The 19,829-nt window shown below is 42.7% G+C and overlaps 1 protein-coding gene across 2 annotated transcripts in view; it reads right to left on the reverse strand.

Annotated features, from left to right (window-relative positions):
* Positions 1 to 19,829, reverse strand: part of RPTOR (regulatory associated protein of MTOR complex 1) — a 138,737-nt gene that overhangs the window by 72,479 nt on the left and 46,429 nt on the right. For both annotated transcript variants that reach the window (XM_035342512.1, XM_035342511.1), the window contains exons 7-9: positions 13,167 to 13,226; positions 2,888 to 2,988; positions 2,249 to 2,393 (exon numbers count right to left, since the gene is read on the reverse strand). In XM_035342512.1, the coding sequence (XP_035198403.1) occupies positions 2,249 to 2,393; positions 2,888 to 2,988; positions 13,167 to 13,226 (306 nt within the window). The remainder of the gene's footprint in view (positions 1 to 2,248; positions 2,394 to 2,887; positions 2,989 to 13,166; positions 13,227 to 19,829) is intronic.

The following is a 19,829-nucleotide window of genomic DNA, read 5'->3' on the forward strand; positions in this document are numbered from 1 at the left end:
AGAACCCTGGGGGCTCTTGCCTGTTTCTTGCAGATCAAACCTGCTGACAACACAGCAGCCAGGACTCACCTCACTCCCCAAAATACTGACACATGGGGGGATGAGATGGAACGCGACAAAATCCCTGTGAGGTCTCCATAAACAACCAGCAGGAAGCTGCTGCATCATCCATGCAGTCTCCACCACTAAATGCAGCAACTTGCAAGGCGATGATCAAATCGCTCCAAAGTTTTGGTTCTTTTCAACACCCAGCTGGCCAAGTCTCCCCTCCTCCCAGCCACGCTACCTAGTTTATCTAAATAACAAAATGGGTTTGCAGGTTTCAGATCTGGAATCCGATAGAAAAGCACTGAATGAAAGGTGACAGGTAAAGTGCAGAGGATTATTTTTAGAAAGTATTTAAGAGAGGCCTAAATTAGTTTCTAAATCTGTCCTCTCTGAACGTTCATAATAATGAACTGAGCCAACAAGAAAGTGGAATTTTCTCCTTTCCTGGATTTGATTCAAACGGCACCTTTTTTTTAGGACACTGAAAAGGGGATCATCAGGGGATTCTCTGCGCACTTGCTTTTTCCTTTGCTAGTGTTTGGTATTCACAAGGAGGAAAGCCTTGCACATGGGACCTTTCCTGAGGAATCTCTTCTTCTGGTAAATCCTAAAAAGCAGCAACAATGCCATTATCCTGTGGTATGGTCTGAAGGGCTTTACAAAGGTATTTTCAGCTCCATTTCACATGAGAACTACAACACAAGAGGAGAATGCCTTTCTAGAATCCACCACGCTACCAGGCAGGTCTGTGAGAGACACAGAATGGATCCAGGTCTTCTGAGCCCTATTCCTGCATTTCAGCACCCAGACAGCAACACCAAGTCCAGTTATACTCCATAGGAAACAAGAAATACAGGCTTTTAGTACGCTGGCAATAAGCATGGCTTACATGCTCATTAGGAACCAGGAACATCGGTTTTTAATATGCTGGCAATAAGCAGACTAAAAATAACTCAGGAAATTGACTGTATTCATTTCAGAATTTCAGAGAAAACAGGTCTTGTTCTGCTGCGACTGTGAATGCACGGTTCCGTGGCTCAAGCTCTGCCCAGTACGGCTGTAGGATCACCTGAAAGACACCACAGGAACTCTCAGGTTTTCTTCTACTCCTTTCACTCACAGATTTCCCAGTGCCTCATGCTACGCAATGATAGAACAACTCCCCGTATTTATAAGTGACTGAAATGATTTTCCTCCAAAGTTGATAATTCCAAGCACTTAAGGACATCCCCACGTACAAACACACAACACATTCAGCAAGGCTCTCCAATTTGCAAAAAAATCCATCCGAAGTCTATCCTACCGTCTCCATGTTGTTCAATTATTAGAACAACTTTGTGTTACCAGCAAATGCCTCCTCGTTGATTGCTTGCACCTGCAAATGCTGCTGGGGCTCTCTGTTACCTTGCCCACATTTCTTAGAGAAAACATTCAATATAATTTAAATTGGTGATGTTGCTATCAGTTTTGCATCGATCGTCATCACTTCATATCTTCTCTACATTTATTTTTTTCCACATTTTTATGGAGGAAACTTATCAAAAGGATTTTGAATCCACAGGCACATGAAGCCCACTCACTATACCTGTCCTTTTATTAGCCTTTTAGCAAGTTACACAGCTATCATTTTCTCCTACAAGGACTACATTAGCTTGACTCTACCAGTTTGTAGCTAGCCAAATTTTGTACTCTTCTAGCATCAAAGTAAGCATTTAATTAATTTGTTTGATAGCCAAAACCACATTTAAGAGGTTTTCCATAACTGCACCACCTCCATTTCTGTGAGTCATCTTAAAAGCAACAGTGACAGTAGATGAACTCTGCGGTAAAAAAAATTGGAAGGTAAGAACGTTTCCCTTGGACCCCAGCTCTTCCCTCCCTTTGCAATCACAGGTGACTAGCTTTGCCTCGTGAAAATAAAGGTAGCAGATGCCCCACTTCCTTTCTATTTGGAATAAAAGATTGCACAGCTGAACTGAAGCTTCTGTATTACAGAGTTACATTACAATTATGTATGCACAAAGACATACAGTTGGGGGTGGGTATTAACACTGCCACATGCTTTTTCATTTCTGATCCAGTGACTTAATCAGGAAAGCACTGTGTAGATTTAAGCAGTAACAATCTTTCCTGAGTACAGCTCCTGAAATCTCCTTAAGGCATCAGCACTCAGCCTTTGTCGCAGGGCTGTGCGACTTACCACATTGCATGCATGTACGTTGGAGGTAGACGAGGGCTGCTGACCGGGGTACAGTTGTAAGATCTCATAATTCTTTCTGCCAAGAGAAAGTTACGAAATAAACTGGCCACAAGCAGGTCTTGCCGGAAGAGCTTCTGGAAAAGATCTGTCAAGAGATTGCATGAATTACCACGTACACATCTGTTTAACTTGAGTGCTCTAGGTAATAAGTAAAAATCATTTTAATGATAAAAACATGTTAATATCTTATTCCAGAAACAAGAATTCTACAACTGTTTTTAGTGATGCGATATCACAACTATTAAAAGTACATCTGCCCCCTGAGTTCCCTTAAAACATCACAGTTACTCTCCATTTTTCATTAAAAGAATTAAGAAAATTATTCAAGGTAAAGGAATCATGTTAGCACTGGAAAAAGTCTTCCTTGTTTCTATTCACCATGTTACCAAAGTTCTTCTGGTAGAGAAGAACGAATATAAAGAATTTAACTAGCCTTAAGATCACATCTGATCTGCTCTTTCAATATCAGGCTTTAATTTTCTCCGTATTTCAGTGTCTCATTTATATAATTCTTCATCCTACTTTGAATAAGTAATGCTCACTGCTGATGAAAACTTGATTCACCTGCCTGAGTCCTACCTCTAGGCAAGACGTTCCACGCAATGGTGTCTGTGATGGCTGTGAAGATCCAGTTCAGCTCTCCCAGGGGAGTTCTCCTGTCATTCAGTCTTCCAGGAATCCTGTGGGGGAGGAGAGGAAGGGAGGGATAAGCAGGTTTCCTTTTTTGTTGGTTTGTTTGTTTAAATATACATACCTTTTCTTTTTTGAATGGAATCTTTATCTACTTCCTTCATAGAGCACCTATTTACCGTGATCCAGCAGGTAACAGTGGTATCAAGCAAAATAGTTAAAACAAGAATTAATGTTGCTAGACAAACTGTCCTTTTTCAAAATATATGATGTACAAAGGGGCTTGTAGGATTAATCACTAGACCTGGGGGCACGCTGCCTGTTTCTTACAAAGCCACAGAGTTTGCCACCCTGTACGCTCCCTGAAAACCTGACATTGTGAATTCAGCTGGGGGTTCATTGCATGGCCATCAGTGCCGTACACGGATACATATACAGGATCTTGATGAAAGGCTTGTTAAGTAAAAAGTTCTTAAGCATAATCAGCGGCTTTTCAGTTCAAATGGGAGACATTATCTGCAGCTGAGACCTTTCTGATGAACACCTTGGCATTCACAGAAATCAGTCAACTGAATGCCAGTTCCCTAACTGAACTTCAGGTTAACGTGCCGCTTCGCAGAAAGGTGCCAGCAAAAGGCACGTTCTTTGTGAGCTCTGTAAACAGGCATCGCTGTAAACAGGCATCGCTGAACTTGGAGTGAGAAAGATGCCGTTGACAAGCGCCTTCTAATGAAGAAAGCAAAATGCTGCTTGAATGCTGCATTCTGGAGCCCTCCCATAGCAAAGCCACAGCAGAAACCAAGGCAGCACATTTCACCTCTTCCTCCTGAAGAGGATGAATTCCTTCTCCGAAAAGAGCCAGAGCACTGTTCGCGCAGCGTGCGAGGGAAGCAATCAGCAGGCACCGTCAGGGCTGCTGCAGGCTGCTCTGCCACCACGGCATCGTGCTGCCTTCCTCCAGCTGGTCAGCCTGCCTGCCCACCCCGGCTGCAAACAGGGCGTGCGGCGTCCACACTAAAAATACCCAATTCTTGTCAGCAGTACCTATCTGGAGTCTATTTGCGGTGTAGTAAGGTAGTGAAAATGCTGAGGAATCCAATGGCTAATTGCATCAAATATTTTTAAAGTAGAAAAAAGTGGCACTAATCAATACCCGGGATGGCAGCTTTCCAAAGAGGAGCTACTCTTGTCCCTGCAAACACGTAGGACATTCACCGAAAGTGAGCAAGGTGGGGCTTTTTTTGTTCTTTTATTTTTCAAAAAGTATTATTATTTTTTAAGATGCTATGCAGTGAAAAATAACTCAAATCCTGCGAAAAGCTGAAATATTCATACAGATATCCCCATTCTCAAAGCAAAAGCAGAGGACCAGCTACCGATTCCACAGGGATAAAAGAGCTGCATAGTGCGTGAACATCTAATGAATAATTACTTTTAAGCACACCACCTGGAAGCCAGAGGCTGATTATAACATACACGAGTGGTACTGGGCTGAAATAACATTTTGGTGTGTCACAGCCAAGACCTTTACTGTGACTGCAGTGGCTAACGGCCCTTCAGAAACGTACCAAAACAATTCCTTCAAGCAGGAGTACGACATGTGAATGCGTACGGATATAGTTTGGCTATAAGATGACTTGCATTTAAAAGAAGATTCCAAGAAAACCTGGTTCAGATGGTAACCTCTCTTCCAAAATCTCTGGCGTCGGGACACGCCAAGCAGCACATCGTGATGGGCAGGACGGAGCAGCGGAGGAGAGGTGATTTTGCCTGGTATTGCCGAGACCGACACTGGAATGCTGCGCCTAGTCATCACGCTTTGGCATTCATTTAAAATGGGACATGCAAAATATATCAGGTGCAGGAAAAGCTAAAAAAAAACAACCCATGACATTAAACTGATGTCACACTGAGAAATTTAAGGTCATTCCTACACCCAGGAACAACCTGAACGTTGTGGAGGAACACCCACAAGAGGGTAAAATCCTGCTGCTAACAAATACTCCGCACTAGCAGGTGAAGAAAGAAGAGCATTTAACTGGTAAAAGAAAGGGAAGCAACTGACCCTTCGCTTTTCAAAGGCTTAAGGTATACATAATTCAGAGGAGCATCAGCTACCTCGGCCCTGCTGCGGGGTAGCCAGGTGAAATGCTGTAGCCTGAGACACGTAGAAGGGCAGAGCAGAGAACGTGACCGTTCCCGCTGGGTTGAACATTTGTTGCTCCAAGCGTCAGGACACCAGAGGCAGCAGCCTGACAGCAGCACGTTCAGCGCAGGCACGACAGCACACGCCTCTTCTGCAGCATCCCAGCGACACACAATAGAAACTGAAGAGGTTCAGCCTGCGGTCCGTGGAGGGACAGATTTTAACCCCAAAGCTTTTTGCAGTAGCCAAAATGAGCCGCTCGCTTGTCAGGATGAACTGACGACACGGTGCGGCGCTGCCTAGGCATGCTTCATGGCCAAAGGAGAGAAAGACGCCGCTCTGGTTTGGCACTTGCGAGGTCCTTGCTTTTGTGGACTGAAAAAAGTCACTCAGATTTATTTCATCCGGGAGCTGAACTCCCACTGTATTTGCTCATCCATAACGAGAGGCCCCAAGGAACTACAGGACCAATGCTCCTTCTGTGATCTAAGGGACCAGACAAAAAAGTCTACCGTGACTCAAAATCAACACGCACGTTTCTTAAAGGAAGAAAAGCGGCTGTGAACTTCAGCACCTCGCAGCTTCTGGCTCCATCCCGAGCACGTTTCTCAGATGTGCTTTCTAACGCTTGGTCGTGTCTCACAGAAGGTTTTTGTATATTAAAAATATCAAGACAATCTATGTGAAGAGCAAGTGCTTTGTCTGTGGTAAGTTGTTCTGATATGTATGGCGGCATTATTTCCCATGCAGCGCATTCCCAGGCACAAAGACAGTTTCTGAAACAGCTAGAAATTAACATATTATTTAAAAAAATCCTGTCTGTCCTGATATCAGAGGAGAAATACACATCTCTGAAACAGTGTTTGTTAACTGATTCCCCCAGAGCAAGCAGAGGGAACACAAGGCCACACAACTGCTCTTATGAGGTTTTCACACAAATATTTGCATTGCAGAACACCCTCTGCAGCAAAATAACAGCATCTCCTAAGCTGGAATTTTATTAACCAGAAACCAAAGCATTCCTCGGCGAGGTTTCCTAGCAAGCCAAATGCTGAGCTTCGACCTTTTGATGGCCACTTTCAAGCCAGTTTTCAATGGAAATAGGAACAGCGTTTTCATGGTGGAGATCAAATCTTTCCACCAGACGGAGAGTTCTGCTTACCGTTCATACCAGATTATCTTTATTAAATGCAAATTGTGCATCGATACTTATCTTACCGCTCACCCTAAGCAGAAATGACAGGCTGAAAGCCAGAGTTGCTTCTGGCAGTCCAGTCTTAGGAAGTCCTTGCGACTAGAATAATCTACTTTCTTAGGGCACAAGGTATGCTTCTTATTTTTGCACCGAAAGGATTAAAACGACTACCTATTAGTACAGCATAGATTTGGGATTTTTGCACTATGCAACTGTCTGCATAAGACTGGCTGCAAGATCTGTAGAAAATTCAGCTAGCTACTAGGGACTGCAGTCAAGAAGCAGAAATTAACAGGATGTCATCCGCATATCTCATGCGGCATCAGGTGAGTTCATTTTCTCTCTGCTCTCATAGATATTCAGGAAGATACGGATTTGGTACCCGGCTCCAGTAGCGTGAAGATTAATGCTGTTCAGTGCTTTAAAAACCTGTGCATTAGGTGTTAATGGTGAGGGTAGAGAGAGTGAGGAATAACACAAGAATGAAAGGCAATACGTTTCAATAACTGCACAAAACCCTACCAGGGCTTTCAGATTTTGGACTGGAACTAGAAAGCAGCCATTAGAAGGAAATTGGCAGCACTGCTGTTCTCCGTGCTGCACACAGGAATCAATTAAAGTTGGAACAGTCAGCACTATAAATCGGCAGATGAAAATAAATACAATGTGTTTTCTGTTCCTAGATTGGACTACTCAAACTCTCATCCCAGAAACCAGAGGACAGCTTGTACTACTCAAAGGAAAAATTGAATGATTGAAGGAGGGGGTTTTAGCACAGTACTATTCAATGACAGTAGATCTTGATCATCTTCGAGCATTACAAGTTTAAACTTCCAAAGATCACGGAAGAATGATTCTTAACTCTCAGACTGCACATATACTCTGCCAGTAGGGCAATGAATCAGCTGACCACGGGTTGAACACATCAGATGAATTCTGTCTCCCTGCACTGAAACTCAGAGGTTTCCCACACGTGAGGAGAGCTCCACCGCAGCATGACATTAAGAAACCCCACCACATATACTAGAAGATCACAAAAGAGAGATACGGCAATCCGTTTCTGTACCATAGTTATAAGGAATTATTTGAAATTTAAAAATATATATATTTTAAATTATCAGCTATACCTCTCCTAAAGAGCAGAGGTCACTTTACTATTGTTGTTTTAAGTTCCACTATAAAAATGCCATTTTTCAGATGAATTGTGTCTGGGGGACTAAGTATATGTCCCTTGCACAATGAGCTCTTTCAAACTTATCCTCTGATTCTAAACTAACGCTTCTTTTAATTTCTATTTGGACATGCATCTACACAGCCAGAAAGTTGCAAAGGTCCACAAAGTATTTTCCCCGTTATGTCTCGGTACCACTTCTTCTGGTGCCTTTCACGTTATGGTTTGACAATCACCAGAGAGCCTTTGACAGTAAGGACAAAGCAGGCTTCATTTGTAAAATCTATTTTTGAGGGAGAGTAAGAAAAGGAAAAAAGGGCAGGCTGTCTCAGCTGCTGGCTTCAATTTAACATCTCTGGACTCTCAATTGCTTCTTCCATCAACTTCCTGACAGACGCCTTTACAAAGACCTAAATCACTGCAGTCTATTGTGAAAAGTGAAGACTACAAAATGTCAGGGTCACTAAAGAGCTTGTGCTAGGTGTAACATCAATGTCCTTGTCAGAAATTTAGCAAAATCCTATGAATCACTTTAATTACAGGGGAAGCATTTACTTCAAAGGATGCCAGATTTTCCCTGCGGATGGGCTCCATCATTACCTCCGCTTTTGTAATGTAATACATATAACGTTGAGATTTGCAATATGATACTTGGACTTCAGAAAACAAAATGCATCTGCATTGATTTGTACCTGCAGACATTCACAATAGTCTTCGTTTGGGAAAAAAAATGTAAGTAGATTTCACTTTTCATTCTTTCAGGAAAAAAAAGGAGAGAATGTATCACAGAGAATTGTAAAACAATAACGCACGCAGCGTTGTGCTTTGGCAATCTCTTGAACTGGCATGAACTGCTTAGAAACGATCAACACAGCTCCTGTGCTCAAAGACACGTTCTTGTCACAAATAACACAAATGGCACAGGCGTGCTGGGATTGGGTGCCTGAAACCTTGGCAAACTACTTGAGAAAGACAAAACATTTGAGCTCCTGAAATTATTTGTTCGAGAGGGCTGCAAGGCTTTGTACACTACTTTTCAATCCCGTCATCTTTCCGTATAAAGATATGAAAGAGGTGTTGCCATGAAAACCATCCTGTTGAGTGTGATCTTCAGTTTGTGTACACAATAGACTTTGCCTACACTAGAGGCTGATAGCCTGTAACAATGGTGAAAAAATTAAATACTGCATTTCAATAAAACCAGATTTATTAAAGAACAGAAACTTTTTGGAATAACATCTTCAAACGCAAAGTTTTCCCTGAACTCATGTACTAATGAGCCCCGTCTGACAGACGGGTACCGTGGCACCCTATCCCTGTTACACCGTGCCTGAACGGTACTTCCCAAAACACTTACATTCTGAAATACGCACTCTAATGCCTTGCACCGAATTTTCCAGAAGAAAATAAAAGCGGCTGAAAGATGCCTAAATTCGATCCAAAGGCAAACTAAGAAATAGATTTCAAAGTAAAAAACAAGTAATAATCAAATCACATTACAAAAATCAACTTTAAATGATTAAATCCATTTAAAAATAAAAACAAGTTGCAGTATTTCAGGATTTGGACAATCGCATGGTTAATTAAATAATTCTAATTTCAAATTGCACATCAGCTGGGATCACCTGGAAAAATATGACAGTAACCAGCTGCACTCCATCACCTGCCCTCAATTTACCATTCTGAAGGCAACAGATCAGTTAAGTTCTGAGGGCATGCACAGAAGATATTTGTTATATTACAACAAAATTTCTGCATTTTCTCCAATTACACTGTTTTTGCTGTTGATATTGTGGGATTTCGTTTTTCCTACATTATCTTTAGATTGGCTCCTACTGAACAATCCCCCATCAGTACTCGATAGACACTAAAACATCAGTAATGTTGAGTTCATGGCAGTCCGTAATACCTGAATTAATTTTAGTCTCAAATTTATTATTTCTAGTGATTTTTATAAATGGATTTTCTGCTGGTGAGTGACAGCCCCAGGATGGGCTCTCTGCTTTCAGAGCAGGCAACAGCATGTGCTGCAGCACGGCAAGTTTCTCCCGCGCTGCTCCTGCCTGCATGACTCAGAGCTGACATTCACCACGGGTCCTTTGTAACAAAACCCTGACAGCCAGCGACAACATTTCCCTCCCTTTGCCAAGTGCCAAATGGGCCTGGGGAAAAAATCCCAGGAAAGCAATATACTGCGCTGTTCTCCCTCTTCTTGAGAATGTGATTTCATGGGAGGGAGCCTGATGCAGCAATATAGATTAACGTGTTCTCGTACACCCCGATCCTTGGTACCCAGCTTCATATCCCCACCCCACACCAAGTTATAACACTCCCTAGGATATTTCCAAAAAAATTTAAAGGCAGAACAGAGCACCAGTTCCTTTCACTAAGGAGCCACGCAGTAAGTTATGCTGACACAGCTGACAAGACAACTTCCCATGGAGCTGAAAAGACCAACCCAACCCGCAGGAATGCCTGACATCAGTGCTGCCGCAGGAGACGGTCTCTTGAAGTGGCAGCCACAGCTTCCTAAATTCTTAGCACTCCACCAACATAATTTTCCTTCTTTTTCTCTTTACATTTTGCTGCCTGGCTCCAGCAAAGACCTTTATTTCTCAATTAGGGATTGTTTTGGCTTCATCTCAGCAGACCTGTGATATAAATGCACATCAGGATACACCACATATTTATTCTTCAGGATGCTGGTTTAGCCTAGATAATTAGAAATCTGGGCCGTTCAAAGAAGGTGCAGACTAATTTCATCTCAAAGTCTGCAGCCTAATTAGAATATAAGCTCTTTCCCCAGTTTTAAAGACAACTAAACTATAAATTACAATATACACATAGGCAATCCAGGAGGTATTTTAGGCCTATCTTGGGACTACAATAAAAAAACATATGCTCTCTGCAACTGGTAATATGTAGCAGATTATGATGAGGAGGTTTAAATTTCTGATACCCCACAGGAACCTATTTCCAGCAGTCTTTCCATGAAGACAGCCTTTCAAGCTTTGGACATGGTGATTTTCAAGGTCTATTCCAACCTAGACCATTCCATGATCCTACAGAATCCATGTGTGCTGTGTATAATCAACAAGAATCAAGAATCCTGAACATTTTTCAGCAGCCTATTATTTAAAGAGTTTTTAACCCTCAGCAGCACATCAAATGTTCCAAGAAGCTGATTCCTCAGCTACCTGGCTCAGACTTTCCCTGACCCTTGCCATATGTCCTTTGAATAGATACACTCTTGTAGCAATGCATTAATTATAATCAACATAATATAGCCATTGTTCTAGAACACATTTATTCAGTGACCTGAGGTGACCCCAGCCTGCACTGATAAGGAGCCCACTGCTTCAGGAGGAACGTCTGCTTACCCGTGGTGTCCCATAGCCAGAGCTGGCCAAAACAATGTCCCCTTCACTCCGCCCATTTAAACGACGGTCAGGGAACCACACACCTTTCTACCATTGAAGAACAACTTTTAACTTCAGGACCATTTTAACTTTCTCCCACCACAAGACCCCGTTAGCACACCTGCGAGTACGCAGGCAAAGCAAGCCCTTGGGTTTCCTTCCTGCTTCTCATCTCCTAGACAGACAGACAAAAGCCACCACATTTTCACTCATGGCTTTCAGAGAAAATCCAGCGGTGGACCCTTTCCTAGACTGACACACAGCTGGAAACTGCTCTAACACCTTCTCTGATAGCTGTGGGGGGCAATGCCAGCTTTATTTTTTATGGAACAATCAGAAAACAAAACAGATGCATAGAAATACATCAACATGTCACCCAGCTTTTGGAGCATTACAGGATTCCTGGATTTCTAGATTCGTTTATGCTCTAGAGATTAGGTAAACACGTCTCATCTCTTCATTCTGCCAGCTGCATAATGTAACTTGGAGGGAAGTACCAAGCAGTAGAAACTTACGCCCCACACAGACTGCACAAGTTCAAAGGCTGCACTGAACACTTCGGAAGCACGCAGCAACCCAGGGCAAGCCTTGATGAGCTAACAGTGACAACCAGGAAGAACCTGAACACTCAGCACAGCCCCAAGATACGAGGCATACAGAGAATGCACAACAGCTCCAAAGAAATAAATAAGTTCTTTTAGTTGTTTACAGAGATTTCTGACTTCTGTGTGTTGTCCTTTTTATTACATAAAATGAGGTGAGGTCTTCTCTATTTCTTCAAATAAGCTCCCTAAAGTGGTTTCTAAAACTGTCACTGTGAGCGTGCTGGTCCAGAACTGGAAACAGCTTTATCTAGATCCCAGTTCAGCAGCCTCTGGATACGTGGCCTGAATAACCAGGCACTGCATTAAGGCAACAAACAACTGAACTCAAGAAATAAATACCACCACACCTGTGCATCTGCTTGTCACTGTTACAGGTCTCGTGTCTATTCTTGAAAGTTGAAAAGGATTTTTATGTTGGTAAGATTAGTGCCCTGAAATGCAGTTTTACAAGAATCAGTACTTAGTTTCCCCAACTGAGATAAGATGATCACATTTTCACACATAAAATCAGCATGATTAAAGACCTAGATAATACTGATAAGCCTGTCTTCTCTAAAATACTATTGTGGAAGAACTAATGGCATTGAGAAGCATCTTTAACCTCCTCTGAATGTAAAGCATGAAAGTTACTCGAGAGAATGATTTACTAAAGCAAAACCTGAACAAGAAATTTTAGCTAATGCAACCTTACCCTCATTATCTGCTGTAACAGATCATTTGCTATTGGCAGCACGAGCAATGAATGATTGCTGCACTTCGCTACACCATACAGAAGCTTATTAGAAAAAACAAGAAAGTATGATAATGCATTTCTGTTTTGAATACACACTTATTATCCAAGTTCCTGCTCTCCTAACCCCTTTCAGGATGCCCTTCAATTCTACAGTTTTCATCTCAGACAAAAGATAACTGGACTGTGGACATCCATGTGTCAGAAGTGTAGACATATGGCCTGTTCTAATTAATCTTGAGAATGATATTTCTAGAGTCAAAACTCCTCAGAAATTGAACGATCTTGCATTAATCACTGCCAGTTTGTGTGTGCGTATTAAAGTTCCAAGAATAGGATATTCAAAAATAATCTGCAGGGAGTCAGAATGCCTGCATCTACTGCCCCGACTTTAAGAACATGTTTCCCATTAAAAAAATAAAAACCTTAAAACCCAGCAGGGACTACAGTGGGCAATTATTATTTCAAAGGCTAGCTTGTTGGTATAAACTGAAGTAGATTTAAGAACAGTTTTCTACCTAATTGGTTTGCCTCAGCTGCCTGAGAACCAGTAATTATGCTCAGATACTGTTTGGGTAAAAGGATTACAGCACATTTCAATGGCGCTAAGTCTGAAACATAATGCGATCAAAGTATAATAGGACAGCACTGTGATGAAATGAGAAGTGGTAAGCACTGTTCTGCTCGTGTTGCTCAGCACAGGACCCCTGCCCACAGCTGCCGTTCCCCAGGCCGGATCGGGCCCAGTGCAGGAGAGCTGCACCCCGGGCCCCCCGTGCAGCGCCCACCCCTGAGGCCTAGGCCCCCAGATGCACGTGGTAGGACAAGAAATGACAAATTCGGCACAGAGGGACTCTGCGGAAAGCTTTCCAAAGAAATTTCCTCTCAGACAAACAGGAGAAATGCTAGGAATAACCAGGAGATCGAGCAACAGGAAAAAAAAATCATAAAATTTGGCTTACTTCTCTATCAAATCCAGTGTGACTCCTGGCACCAGTCTGACACTCTTCTGCATACAAAACCTGTGGAGGAGAGAATAAAAATAAAACATACAAATTGAATATTTAATGACAAGGTTCAGTGGAAAGAATGTGGAAGAAGGTTTCTTTATTACGGTGTCTCTGCTTTTAAAATAGTGTTTGGGTAGAAAACTTTGCCACAGCATAATAAGAGTCGAACAAGGCCCTCAATTTTTGTCACACTCATGATTATGCGACGATTTCCATCATCAGGTGTCAAACCTGGGGTGTTGGAACTGTCACGGTGACAAGTTTTCCAAGGCGCAGCGGAGGGAAAAGGGTTCACAGTCACCCAGCACGGTCTCTGGGGAGCGCTGAGGAGGCAGGAGCACGCTCCTGGAATAATGAGCGGCGCGGGCCGGGCTTCCCTGGAGAGAGCTGGCATGGCAGGCAGGGCAAGGGAGAGAGGCAGACACTGAGAGGGATGTGTCAAGTTCAAGCACCTCAGTTATTTAATTAAAAAAAAATGCTGACTCCACTTCTTCAGCATTGCAAATATCACTGCTTCTGAAACGCTGGCTCCGGAAGACACAAAGCCCGACAGCACAAGCGTTTGCTGCACGAGGAATCCCATCAGCAGCTAAACCCAGGCACACGTGGGAAGGCAGCACGACCGCCAGCCCGGCTTCCCACTGCTTGCCTCCCTCCTCCAAAGCTCCTGGGGATGTGCTTTGTGGCCCAGAGAGCAGAATCAGAAAGCGATAGTTCTGGGAAGAAAAAGCAGCTAATTCATCTGAGAAGTGACTTCCTCAGTGGTACCACTACGCTCCCAGCCCACTTCCCCAGCGTTTCAGAAATCTATTACCTGTTGTGTAAGGAAGATCTGACCCGACCCACCAGCCTAACAAGTCCATGTTTAACCCCTGCCCTTCACCCTGCGCTGGGACACGAGGCTCTGCAGGCTGGGCGGTACTGGGGGGTTTGATGTCCTGGTAAACCTCCCCATGTCCAGCAGCAGCTGGAGTTATTGCACCAAGTGCCATATCCACATCCAACAGGCTCTTCCCTAGGAAAGGTTACAATTTACAGCAATTACTTCTTTAAAGATCAAGCTGTGCATAGCTCATTCCTGAAGCCTTGAGGACCCTCCAGTTTTCCTTGTGGTATCCATTGCCTGCAGGGTATCCATTAGTGCCAAGAAGAAGGGATGAGCTCTGAAAACCTGAGTGGTCTCTAGGTTGCTTTTCTGATGCACATGCTATCCCTCAATTAAAAAAGAAAAAAAGAAAAAAAAAAAGTCATAAAACTATCTATGAGCGATACAGTGAAACCTCTATGCAATCTTTTAAAACATAAAAATCTTGCGACATTGCATTACAGAACCACACAGGGAAACACTGCTCCCGAACAAAAACTGCAAGCAGATTTCAGCACAGCAGAATTAGGTTATTGGAATCAGATTGGAGTCTCCCTGTAGACTGTGGATGCCAAAACACTTTCTAACTTTTCTGCTCAATGCCTCTACATTATGACATATCTGAAAGGATTAAAACAGAGCCAGCACAACTTCGGACTGCAACACATTTGTTTTCTATAAAGAAAGAACGGTTCCACCTATCAACATGTCACACGGTATTTTGTATTTACTTTGGAAGCCTCTCATCTGAGTTATGATTTGACCTAACCTCACTCAGCAATATTTTACAAGCTCACAGATTAATAGGACAGAGCTGCACGCTGTTGCAAGACACAGTGTCGAAGAAGGATGAGCTTGCTAGCCCTGTGCAGCACAGCCAGCCTCCTCCGGGCCAGGCAACAAGAGACCCACAGCTGATGAGGAGGATCTCGTGTGGCAGCAGAGTGCATTGGCCACAGGGCAAACAAATGCATTGGCTTCCTTTTTGCAAGGATTTCTCCTAACCACAAAGCTTTTGATTTCAGCTGGTTGGATTATGCAGCAGAAAGCTTCCCCCTGCGTACGGACATTCGGGACACGTAAGAAATGCAGAGATGGTAGGAAATGCTTGGTCACAGCGAGATGTGCACACCTTTGAGGGTCAAGTATAAACAGACATTTTCACATACCAAATGTGTTGTACAGCTCCCACTTAGCACTTCCGTAGGGAGCTGCACTGTGGGCAAGATGTAAATAAGCTTAGATCTCAGCTATTTCGGTCAAGCCCTTGGATCCTCCAAGTTAAGGAAATAAAACCAGATCACATTAGACTTAGTGAAAAACACCCTTTCTGACCTCACCACAGATCTCTTTGGTATTTACCTGAATGAGAGTGGAGCAGCAAGTGCTTAGTGCTTTTGTATACACTTGACTGTTAGAGTATTTCTTTTAAAAATCTCCACCATCACTATGAAAATTTTGAAAAAGATGAGTTCATTAAAATCCCATTTAACCAGTAACAGACTATCTACATTTCCTCTCTAGCAACCAGCAATTGCCAAGAAAATGTACTTGTAAACAGAATGTTCCTCATCCTGTATCTGCAACCCCCCTTTCAACACTCCAAGGCTCTAAACGTGATGTCTCAAGTGAATGGCTGGTGTCCTCATCACAATCATCAGGCAAGATATGCCAGAGCTGCGTGTAAACACACCAATAAATGCCAAGCAGCAAAGAAGAAAAGCAGAAATACGCATAGCAATGTTCAGCCAGATTCTGTGCAGGTAACAGGAATATTTTGAAACTCAATCTAGTTTCTTTAACTCTGAGACAGATTAGTCCAGTTAACCACAAAAATGTTATAGCAGAAATGCAAAATAAACACACTGGAAAAAAACGTTTACCTGACCCAACATAAAATCAGCTGTCACGAGTCAAGAGGTTTTTGCCAGGCACTTGCAAACTTGTTATATTTGGGTTCCAATGTACAAAGCTGCATATCTAAAATTCCTAAGTCTGAGCCCCCAAAATATAAATATATATATTTTTTTGGTTTGGGGGGGGGGGGGGGGGGGGGGGGAGGTGTGTCCCAGCACTTTTCGGGAGCCCTGTAGCCTTTACACGAGTGGGTCCTTCAGACAATTTAGACAAGCACAGCCTTCTCCCCGATGTGTAAAATTGTGACAATATACATGCAGCTTGTTAATGTGATAAGGGACTAGCACTAACATAAGCATATGACACATCGCTGATCACAGCTCCCAACAGAGTTGCCTTTTTTCTTTAGACAGTGCATGAGACACAGATCTGCTGCTCAAAACAATGCACCAACTGGATATTAATTTCTGCCTGTTTCTGCAACAGCTGGGTCTCCTTCCTGGTTAGTTCGGTCAATATTAATGATCCATATGTCTTATCTTCAAGCTTACCTTATATATAGTTGCAACATACATTTGGAATGTCAGCTCTCAACAGTCACTACACAGGAAGGCAACCAGTACAAAGTCAGCCCGAACTTACACACTAGATTCCTGAAATTGTCAGACAGTTTTATTAAGTTTTGTGCACTACCTTCAGAAGGACACAATTGACCTGCATTTCTCTCACTGACATCAATTTTTATTTCCCTGCAGTAAGGCTGAAGTGGATGCATCTGCAACCCCATTTAATAAGTAATTTTGTCTATCAGTTTACTCAAAATACAGAACACAAAATGGGATGTACAGGAACTTATTCACCCAGCTTTCATTTGCCCATAAATTCCACATATGAAACCTCATTAGCCTGTCAGTCTGGAACTGCAAAAATGTTCTATTTCAAAAGGAATTCTGCAGGGTTCTCCATCAACTTTAATAAAAGGGCCTGACTGAATTAAAAGAGTAGTTTTAATGACAAAGGCTTACATCTTTATTTTTGGTTCCCTGCTTCCTTCAGTGCAGTTTGCATCAAACAACTGCAATGCTGGAGTGGAGTCTGGCTCTGCCCGTTACGGTTAACAGCAGTGAATACCAATGCTCCGCAAGCAAGCTCTTACTTACAGAATTTGCATGGATAAAAATACAACCGTAATAATTCCGATCAATATGGAATATAAAGGGAGTGTAATCTTCAGAGTAAAGAGCTGTTTTTTTATGTGCAATAAGCAATACACATAATCATTAGGTTAGATGCAGTAGGAAATGTCTCACTAAGCAGGAGTTAGCATGGCACCCGCCAGCATCCATACCAGGAACAGCTGAGGTTAACAGTTTCAAACCCTTTACCTGAATGGCATTTTTACATTTCCTGTCAAGCAAATGAGAGAACTCCAACATCTCACCCTTCTGCCAGGCACAGCTCTGCTCAGGAGCCTGCCCTGATCACCCGTCAGACACATTCCCATGGAGATGAAGCAACAGAAAACTCCTGAACAGACCATAATATCCAAAACACCTTTCTCAAAATAAACAAGCTGTGCATTAAACACTGTTGCGTAAGCAGGTTTAATGTTTGGAGGAGACTTCCTTCCAACAGAAACAACCCTTACAGAGCCCTAGCACTTCCACGTTAATGATCGCGTGAACCGAAACACAGTTCTGTATCACGAGAGAAGGAGGACACTGAAGTCTCAGTGCCAAGAGTTCTCACTTTTAAGAGGTTTCAGTTTGCTACAAACCAGTTAAGCTTCAATAGGATCACAGCCCATGCTATGGATTCCCACAAAGACTTTACAAAACAGCGAGAACAACAAAAATTAAGCAATAACGCTGTATCTTCATGGTTCTGATTTAACTCACACGCACAATACTGAGTTATTCAGAATAATCACAAGCCAGTTATTCAGAATAATCACAATCACAGTTCAGACAGCCTGTATTGCATTTAATTCTCTCTCCACGTCACCATGGAGTTTCGATGACAACATTCTCCCTGGAACTTGAACTCAAACCTCTATAGGCTGAATCCTTCACCGTTTTTTGTTTATTGGTTTTGCACTCCATTCAAATTATGTCTTTTTCTTTAAAGAAAAAAGCTACAGTCATTGTATTTGCCAAGTCGCATTCATTGTCACCTGTGGCTAGCCTTGCGCAAACCAGGTGGAACGTTCACTTAGATTTCAAAGTCGCCATGGATTAAAACCATGGAGATTAAATTCTGGATTAAAACCAGCAGAAACAAACCTGTAATTCCTTCACATCACGCTCATCACGCTGCTTGGACAGCAGTGATCAGTTGGTGACCGTATGACAAGAGTAGTTCCTCAGTAGAGCTGTACTTTCCTGGCTCTGTAACACAGTATTTCTAAAAGTTCCCCTAAGGAATTTTGCCGCACAGTGGTTTCCTTTGCTTCTAAAGAGAAGAATTTTTGCAGGCAGCTCGAGAATTTTCATGCAGCGGAGTTCAGGACTGTCCTACCACCACCAGTGTGCAGATGGGCGTACAAGCAAGGCTCCCAGTCACGGCAGCCACCTCGGCAGTGAAGAGCTGTCAGCTAACAGCTGGGCTGGAAGGCAGCCTACTCCTTCCCTTCCCTTGTCCCAGAGGGGAAGCACACCATTCTCTCAGGATTTGAAGAGATTAAATGTCTCTGCCTCATCAAGCTCAGTCCTTTGCATGTCTGGAAGTGCTCACTTGTGAGTTTTGACGAGTGACTAGTACTGCAACTGGACTGCTATTTTGGAAAAACAACACCATGATTCATTTTTACAGTAGAAAGAGCAAAAAGTAATATGAAAAAGATTGTAAAGCTATGAGAGGAGTATATAGCTGCCTAAGTCATTCAGAGGTTTGTCATTCCCTGGCACAAACTCTAGCCTAGGCTCCCATAACGTCAGACTCCGTGTCCCTGATGCCTGGGTTAGAAAGCCATTTTCTCATTAGCTCTCTTAAAACCTTCTCTCTAAGATATTCCTCACGTCTCTGAAGCTCTTTGCCATGAGTAATGGAAGACTTAGCAAAGACTTGTTATTATCAAAGACTTTAGCCTATGTTTACAAGCAAAGGGTACCTGTCCTAGGCACTATGTATCTACACCAGAAACTCGTCCAATTAACCCACTTTGTTTGTAGAAGTCAAAGCAAGCATTGTAAGTTACTACGAGTACCTCCAAAAGACACCTAACTCTTGAAGATGCAGTGACTCAGCTGCTTACCATTGTCTGCGACGTCTGCATGCTTCTGCCTGTTCTCACCCAGTCCAGCGAGTGACCTGGAGTTTTTTGTTCTGGACTACAAATAACCTCAAGAGGATCAAGTGAAATGTGCAATGAATCAACGCAGCTGCATACCTGGGGGGACATTCTGGATTCCTCACACCGTGTCCTCAGCTGGCACCACAGCTGTCTGTGATCCTCCCTCTTGTTGGGGAACAATATTGTTCTTTGAAAGCTCCCGCTATCTCCAGCAGGCTTTGGCATCTTTCTGCCCAATTAACTTGGTATGTCATGCTGTAACATCTTTCTTTGGTTTATCGCTCAATTTCTTTCACTACAGCATTATTTAATGCTACTGCATTATTTACAGCAATATTTGGAATATGATTTGTATGAAGGGCAATTTGCAAAGAGTTGTATTGTACTCTGTACTATTTCGGCTCTCTGAAGAAGCAGATATTTAATTCCCAGAACAGTAAATCCCTTAATCTGAGCAAACCTAGATATCGAGCTGGAATCTAAAATGTAATATGTAGAAGATAATTTTTTCACCTTTCTAGTTCTGATTAATAAAATGCTATCCCAAATGCATAGTTCAAATCCTGTAATTGAATACTGCAGAGAACAACTAGGTTAGATA

The sequence above is a fragment of the Oxyura jamaicensis genome, chromosome 18 (genome assembly GCF_011077185.1).
Source record: "Oxyura jamaicensis isolate SHBP4307 breed ruddy duck chromosome 18, BPBGC_Ojam_1.0, whole genome shotgun sequence".
Classification (NCBI taxonomy): domain Eukaryota; kingdom Metazoa; phylum Chordata; class Aves; order Anseriformes; family Anatidae; genus Oxyura; species Oxyura jamaicensis.